Raw genomic sequence first — 8,095 nt, forward strand, 5'->3', positions numbered from 1 at the left:
TCTCCAGTCTCCAGTCTCCAGTGCTCAGATATAGAGACTAAGGAGCCAAAAACGTAGATTCGTATATAAACCAATTGATGCCAAAAAATGGCGGATTCAAACGATTTAGTCGCCATTGACATGGAACTCAGCTCTCCTGATAGAAAGGTTAGAAGATACAATTGAATGTTTATATCATTATATGTATATATCGAGGAATTGCTGCATTTATCTGTGTACTCTGATTTTTAAGTAGTTTCGTTGTTATTATATGTGTGTGTGTGTATATATATATATATATATATATATATATATTATTCAGATATCGACATCGTTGTCATTGATTGATTGAATAATAGATATCACATTTCAAGGAATCTGTTAAATCTCTTGGGGTTTGAACTCGAAATCAATGAGCTATGATCAGTATTATTTATGGTGAAGAGTTTTCCAGAGTGAGACTAGCAATTCTTGCTAATATGGTTCACGTTGGAATAGTTACTCGAAACGAAATGGAAATGAGTGGAATAATTGAGGATTGAATATGATGAACATTTAATTTAAATCTATATGAAGTAACTAACAGTTATACCAAGATGAGGGATGCGGGAATACGAGGACCTGATAATAAGTACATGGATTCGGAAATTCTAAAATATTTATGATACAAAAATGTGCATATCTGTGTATATACGAGTCTAAAAAAAAAAAAAGAGTAGGAGAAAGAAACTCTTATTTCATACACTAAATACAACAAATAAGTGCATGTTAAGGTTAACTCGTGATTATACTTTTAACTGTCAAACTATCAATGAAAAGGAAAAATAAGTGGTTGTCTTTACTTAAAATTAATTAATAGGTTAGCTGTCACTTGTACACAATGTAGCTAGAATATGCGAAGACGTTAAAACTTAATTAATTGTGTTCTACTTCTCTTCTTGTTAACCATCTTTTGTTTTTAATGAAGGCATTTGTTATACAAATGATGATACCCATCCGTTGTTTGTAATTGACTACCAACTGTAACGAATATTTTGGTTTCTTTGTCTAGCTGTGTGGTTTAATTTTATTGGGAGCCGGGAGGTGTAGTCTACTCTGTAACTACCTAAGCTTTTATTTAACTTCAAACCTTTTGGTTGATTTGCTCTAAAAGGTTCAGTAACTTTTTAAGTATTTGGTAGGTAATGTCTAATCACGCAAGAAAGAGCATCTTATGCTATTTGTAAATTTCTTGTTTTGTATTTTTTTTCTTTCGTTTCAAATTTGGTTTTGGGACAACGCATGTTGAAGCTATAATGAATGAAATCACTCTGCAAAAGCTGAATTGGGCTACACATAATTGTCCTTTTGGTTTAGTGGGCAAAAGTACAGACCTCTTGGCAAATAAAACTTGTTGAAGGAAGATTTATTCAATTTCAGCTTTGCGACAATCTGAGCGTCAATGAACTGATTTTGAATGCTATATATGAGGAGTCAAGAAGCATTCTTGTAAGCATGCAGTTGTCGTTAAGTAAATGAGAAAGGGAAAATGTCATTGTAGAGAACATGATCATCTTTATGTCAGATGCTGTCTGTTAATTGGTACTCTTAAACATCAAAGTGCTGTACGAATATTCATACACAGCTCAATCTTCCTTTAAAGCTTCTCCTTTTTCCCAGGATTCCCAATAAGAGAGTCGTTGATGAGAACATGACAAGGTTATAAATGTTCCTTTTCACAGCTTTTCTTGAATGTGTAATAATATTACTCTGGGAACCCTTTTTAATGTTTGACCATAAGTTGCCTGTCTCTAATTGAATATTAAGTTATTAATCGTGAGAAAAAGTAAGATGAGTATACATTAAAGCATAAGAGGGACAGTTGTAAGTGGATATTGTGCTATGCATGAGTCTCTTTAAGCTTATGCTTGTGGAAGTAATTACTCGGTATTAAAGTACGAATACACTAACTTTTGAGTCCTAATTGTGCAATTTATCCTTATTAAACTCTATTTGATCCATTCATCCATTCAAAGTCATGCTACGTATTTAGAAACTAACTATACTTCTCAAAATTTATTTTGAAATCAATGTCATTATTAATTGATTTTGATATAATCATGTGCATTAGACATTCCTGTCAGCAAATTACTGAATCAATGGTTATACAAAACTAGAAAGTAGTTAAGAATCTTGTAGCATCAACATAAATATCTTTGTTCGAACCAGTACTGTTCATTAAGAAGATGGTATGAGGAGATTTGGTGGCCACTGGCAATGTCCCCTCTTTTTGATCAAACTATGTATATCATTGTAAACGAAAATAGCTGTCTTATGTCATCATTATGTAAATTAATGCGTTCAGTACTGCATTCAGGAGCACCTTGTCAAAACTGCCAATGGATTTATTTCTGTTGCCATCTTCGGAGACCCGGACAAGCCAGCTCTGATTACATATCCTGATCTGGCATTAAATTGTAAGTGAACTAGTTCTTCTTACTACTTAAAGCGCTAAAAAATGTTTTATTCAAACTGATTAAAGCGATGCATGTGACACCATATACGTGTCACGAAGCTGATCCTTATTTGCTATTGGATCAGAATTGTATGAGATACTTGAGGAATACGAATTTGTATATTACTCGTGGTATACATATTGTCAAATAATGTGACATTTATATGATAAATTTTGACAAAATATTAGAGTTGCTTGCTTAGAATTGTTCTTATTGCCTTCAAAATCTCTGCTCTGGAGCCAAATTGAAATTATGGTCTGAAAAGTTGGCTTTATAGCAAGTTGAATGAATATAGATTCTTACCCCTTGTCAAGGATGATTTTTCTGTGGTTGTTTGTGCAGATATGTCCTGTTTCCAAGGGCTGTTCTTATGCCCAGAAGCATTTTCTCTGCTGCTTCATAATTTCTGCATATATCATATTAATCCTCCCGGCCATGAGGTCAGTAATTGGTAACTTGGCCTTTTATTTTGATCAACTAATTAAACAGTACCAGGAAACATACCATCAAACCTATAATTTGATAGAAGACATGATGGATGGATAAATTAGTTTAACAACATAGAACCATCATGCCACATTATATACCATCTCATCGCATGGTAAGAATGTTTAATGGGAGCTACATATTTATGTCTTAATTGTTCTTTTGATATAATTTTCGCATTTATTCATTTGCATCCTGTCTTATCTGGTACCTCCTTTAAGAGTTTTTGCAGTTGGGAGCTGCTGCAGTGTCATATGATGATCCGGCGTTATCTGTTGATGACTTAGCTGATCAGGTTGCCGAGGTTCTTGACCATTTTGGGTACTTTTCGAATTACATCTCTTTATTTGCTTCCTATTTCAGGTATTTCCAACGTATTCAAGTTATAAACGTGTTCATGAAGCCTAACCCCTCTAAAACATTTTATGAACTCTTGTTTTTCATCCTAAAAACACTTCTATTTCCTCCCTTTCCCTCTTTTTAAACTCAGTGATGATGTGAAAGAAGTTGATTAAACCTGTGAATCTTTCTTGCAGACTTGGTGCAGTTATGTGCTTGGGGGTAACAGCTGGTGCTTATGTACTTACCCTGTTTGCTGTAAGCTGCTTCTTCCTTATGTGTATTGCACCCCCATTTAGAAAAAAGTTAATTAACAGATTTGTAGTTTCTTATGGGTTATCTTTCGGCAAACAGATAAAATATAGACGACGAGTAATTGGTCTCATACTCGTTTCTCCTCTATGCAAAACACCTTCTTGGTCAGAATGGTTGTTTAACAAGGTTAGTTTCCAGATACACTTGTTATTCCAGTAAATGCCAACCAATCTTGCTAACAAACTTATTTGTTTTCAGGTCACTTCAAATGTCCTATATTACTATGGGATGTGTGGTTTTGTAAAGGAGTTATTTTTAATGCGTTATTTCAGTAAGGTACGGATATGGTAATTTTTGGTAAACCAGTATTTACAACTTAATGAACTTAATGGTCCAAGTGGCTTATTCGCTCAGCCATATAGGAGTATCTCTTTATGAGCCATTAAGTGAAAATGGATACATGGAATAAGACAGGCCCCCTAACTTGTCCTCGTTAAGCCACCTCAAACAAATTAATGCCGGAAATGCCCAGAATTAATCTAACCATCTCTGTTTGCCTCCCTCAAACACAGCGGTCTCTCTCCATCAGACGGACAAATTTATTTAGATAGATAACTCAGGCTCAACGGAAGTAAAGTAAACAGCCTCTTAGTTGTTAACAACAAACAGCATGACTGAAATTATGATATGTTAAATGACAGGAAGTTCGTGGAGGTAGTATAGTTCCAGATTCTGATACGGTTCAATCATGTAGAAAAGTGAGTCCTCCAGTTATCTACCTTTCTAGTTCTAGTGCAATATGTAAATTGGTATACGCAGGTTTTGAACCACTTTTCTGCAGTCGCTCGGTGATATGCAGAGTCATAACGTGTTGCGATTTCTCCAAGCTCTGAATGGGTAAAAAAGAAATATTTTTTAATCGTTGCTGTTGCTGGGCTGAAACGAATTGGGAACATGAACTTGTGTTATATTGTTCAGGAGATCCGACATCACGGAGGGGTTGAAAAGGCTGCAGTGTCGTTCTCTGATCTTTGTGGGAGAAAATTCTCCGTTCCATTTGGAGTCTCTACAGATGACTTCAAAACTAGATAGAAGATTCAGTGCATTAATAGAGGTATATGCTCAAGACTAGTGATTATAATTTACCATGAGAGCATATAATTTACCATGGTAATTGGATATTAACATAAGGAGGTTCAATAGCATCTTAGCAATGAAAGTTGTTGCTTTCCTTAATCACATGTGATTTCATTATAAAACAAGGGTTTGTGACATATTTAGGTTGGAAGATGCGGGTCATTGGTAACGGAGGAGCAACCAGAGGCAATGTTGATGGGGTTGGAATACTTCTTGATGGGATATGGAGTTTATAGAGCATGGGAGGTGAATATAAGCCCGAGAAGCCCGTTGAGCCCGACTTCAATGTGTGCAGAGCTGTATAAAGCAGAAAGCATGGGTTTGAAGCTAAAACCTATTAAAACTCGACTTCATCCCAACCAAAAAGGTATTTATTAGGAATGGAGGGAATTTGATGAATTCTAATACAAATGAAATTAAAGGTGCTTGTTTGTCTTTTAATTAATAACCTCCCCTCATCATGGTTTAACGTTTTCGAGTATCTATCTTTAATGGCGAGAATGCATCCATCCATTTTTAACAGCCTTTCCTTATTAAAATGCCAAAAAAAAGATACCTCATCTCAGAAATTCTTAATTAATGAGATTCTTAATTTAATATAATTAATATAAGTTCTTTTTTTTTAGATAAAAAATAAAAAATCATTAAATCTTTTCATTTTGAATGATTAAATCTATTAAATATTTTTTTCAATAAAATAAATCATCAAATTTTTAAAAATTGGTTAGTTTACATCTTTTCAAAAAAAAAAAAAACTATTTGTAACCGACTAAAAAAATCATACAATAAAACTACTTGTAACCCTCTAAAAAAGAAGAAGAAAGAGATCGATATTAGGGGCCAACAGTGAATAATGCACAACATCAGAAGACATGAAGCGGCAAAGGGAAAGTGATATCATTGTTTGTGAGGGGTTTGAAAGGGTAGGGCTTGGAAGCGGTAAAACTGATTTATGTTTTTTTTTTGTCATTTTAAGATCTTTCTAGTCGGTTACAGTCTTACAAGTAGTTTTAAGGGGCTGTTTACTAAACTTTCCATTAAGTTCTGTATGGATAAATTTGTCTGTCTAGATAAATTTGTCTTTCTAGATAAAAATTTATTAGTGTTTACTTTTTTACCTGAATCAATTGTCTTAATGACAATAATGACCAATCTACCCTCAAACTCAAATAAAAAATCTATTGTTCATCAAACCAAAAATCCAAAACCGATTCGATCAAAAAAGATGCTCGATGGGGCCTGTCTTATGGAACCCAGATGATGATTTCTCAAAATATGTTGGATCAAAATAGTAAAGTGGTAAAATCTGTTGGAGAAGACGATTTGCTCCAACCAGACATGAAATCTCCGGGAAGACAATGGCTCCCAAAATCTGTTGGAGAAGATGATGGGCTCCAACCAGAATATGAAATCTCTGGGGAAGACGGTGAGACTCGAACCAGTCCCAAACCTTACATCGTCGGAGAAGACGATGAGAGTCCCTCCCGTCGAACAGGAAAACCTTCCCTGACGGTAGTCCGCTGGAGGAGAAGCGGTAGGGTAGGTAGTCTGCTGGAGGAGAAGCGGTAGGGTAGGTAGTCCGCTGTAGGAGAAGCAATCGGCTGGTGGAGTAGTAGGTTTTCTTCAATCCATGGTAAATTAGGGAAAGGGGTAGATGAAAGAGGGGAGGCCTCTGTCTCCCCGCTGAAGGTTTTCTTCTCCATTCGTTGCTCTCTCTCTCGTCTAGGGTTATGAAAGGAAAGAGGGGGTGGGATTGAAAGGGGAGGCCTCGTCTAGGGTTATGAAATGAAAGAGGGGATGGGGTTGAAAGGGGAGGCGTGGGATGAGGGGCATAATTGTCAATATTTTGGCTTAATGGGGACAACACACCCCTTCCTTACTGTGCGAATAAGCCAATATATTTATCATTAAGTCGCAAGTAAACATCCATATATGGCTGTGCGAATAAGCCAAAACAACCATTAAGCTGATTAAGTCAAAAGTAAACACCCCCTTATTGTTAAAAAGAATGTAGGTAACCAAGTTTTAAAAGTTCGATGGTTTATTTATTACATTTTTTTCCAAATACCTAATCATTCAAAATTAAAAAATTAACAGTCTCTTTATTCAAAAAATAGTTGAAGGATTTAATCATTCAAAATGAAAAAAATTAATATTTTTTTCATCCTAAAAAAAATAGTTCAGACACTTAAACATTTAAAATAGAATATTTTGTTAATCTTTTTATAGCTTATACTTACATTCATCAAAATAAATTATATAAAAGCTTACATATCTATCATGAATCAATTAGGTTTAGAATGCATAGTGTTTTTTGGTTAATTGTTGTTTTAGAAAACATACTTTAAAGATAGACATTTAGAGATTTGTAGTTTAATTTTTTTTATTTAGGAATTTATAGTTTAAAAAATATACTTTTGAAAAACACATAAAAATTAAATATACATATCGAAAATATGTTCCTAAAAATGCAATTGGGAAAAAGAAGACATTTTTATAATTTATTTGCATTTTAAGTGATAAACTATGAAATAAGAGCAAGTCAAAATTAGATATTAATTCGATAAGAAAACACATCAAATGTATATCAATTAAAAAAACAATCATAAATGAAGTTTTTTAAATATAAAAACCATATAAACATTTCATCACACTATAACTATATGAATAAACCGCCACCACTTGGTTGTTTAGTTGGTTTTCTATTATGTTATGCATAAATAAAACTGACCGTGTGGATTAATCTCTCTATATAGTTTGGAAGGGTTGTTCATAGATGGAGATAATATGTTTTCTAATTGGGTGGGCAAATTTGGAATTTATGAACTTTTATGGGGCGTTTGGTTTTTCAAGGGATTTAGATTTGGCAGAAGAATTTGGATTTGTTATATTTAATATGTTTGGTTTGTAGGATTTAAAATGAAATAGAATTTCATTATTTATAAAAGGGAAAATTGCATCAAAATGGAACCAACTGTCACTTTTTTTTTTTGAAAGGCAAAAGGAAGGACAAGGAAGAGAGCTTCGGCAAGGCCATCACCCTCACCAAGCCAACCACTATATTAAAACAAAAACAAATCTAGCAAGAAGCTAGATACAAGAAAATACAACGCAACCAAAAATACGAGGGGCAAAAAGACGGAACCAAGACATCCCCTTACAAAACCAAAGTAAAAAAGAAAACCAATCCCAAACAGACGGGAGGACAAAAACAAAGAGACTAAATAAAATAGGGAGAGGAAAACCAAACTTCCCAATTAAGATGAAATTTACGATTTTTGTTTCCCATCCAAAGCTTCGAGATATTTTGAACACAAGGGAATGGATCTTCACCTTTTTTCTTGGTTTTCACCTCATCCTCAGCATAAAGAATTTCGTTCCGCCACTTCCAAAGATGCCAAAGA

General features: G+C 34.2%; 1 protein-coding gene across 1 annotated transcript; it reads left to right on the forward strand.

Annotated features, from left to right (window-relative positions):
* On the forward strand, positions 1–5,170 carry LOC112527474 (protein NDL2-like). Its single transcript, XM_025138155.1, has 11 exons — positions 1–147; positions 2,336–2,435; positions 2,817–2,914; positions 3,193–3,281; positions 3,497–3,557; positions 3,654–3,740; positions 3,813–3,890; positions 4,256–4,312; positions 4,396–4,451; positions 4,533–4,668; positions 4,836–5,170. The coding sequence occupies exons 1-11, from the start codon at positions 88–90 to the stop codon at positions 5,067–5,069; spliced, it is 1,056 nt and encodes a 351-aa protein (XP_024993923.1). The 5' UTR covers positions 1–87; the 3' UTR covers positions 5,070–5,170.
* The last annotated feature ends 2,925 nt before the right edge of the window (positions 5,171–8,095 follow it).

This window comes from Cynara cardunculus (assembly GCF_001531365.2).
Source record: "Cynara cardunculus var. scolymus isolate 2C chromosome LG 15, CcrdV1, whole genome shotgun sequence".
NCBI lineage: Eukaryota > Viridiplantae > Streptophyta > Magnoliopsida > Asterales > Asteraceae > Cynara > Cynara cardunculus.

Coding starts and splice junctions, on each gene's coding strand:
- LOC112527474 (XM_025138155.1), top strand. CDS start 88: ATGGCGGATTCAAACGATTTAGTCGCCATTGACATGGAACTCAGCTCT. Junction 3,741..3,812: donor CAGAATGGTTGTTTAACAAG/GTTAGTTTCCAG, acceptor ATTTGTTTTCAG/GTCACTTCAAATGTCCTATA. Junction 3,891..4,255: donor TAATGCGTTATTTCAGTAAG/GTACGGATATGG, acceptor GTTAAATGACAG/GAAGTTCGTGGAGGTAGTAT.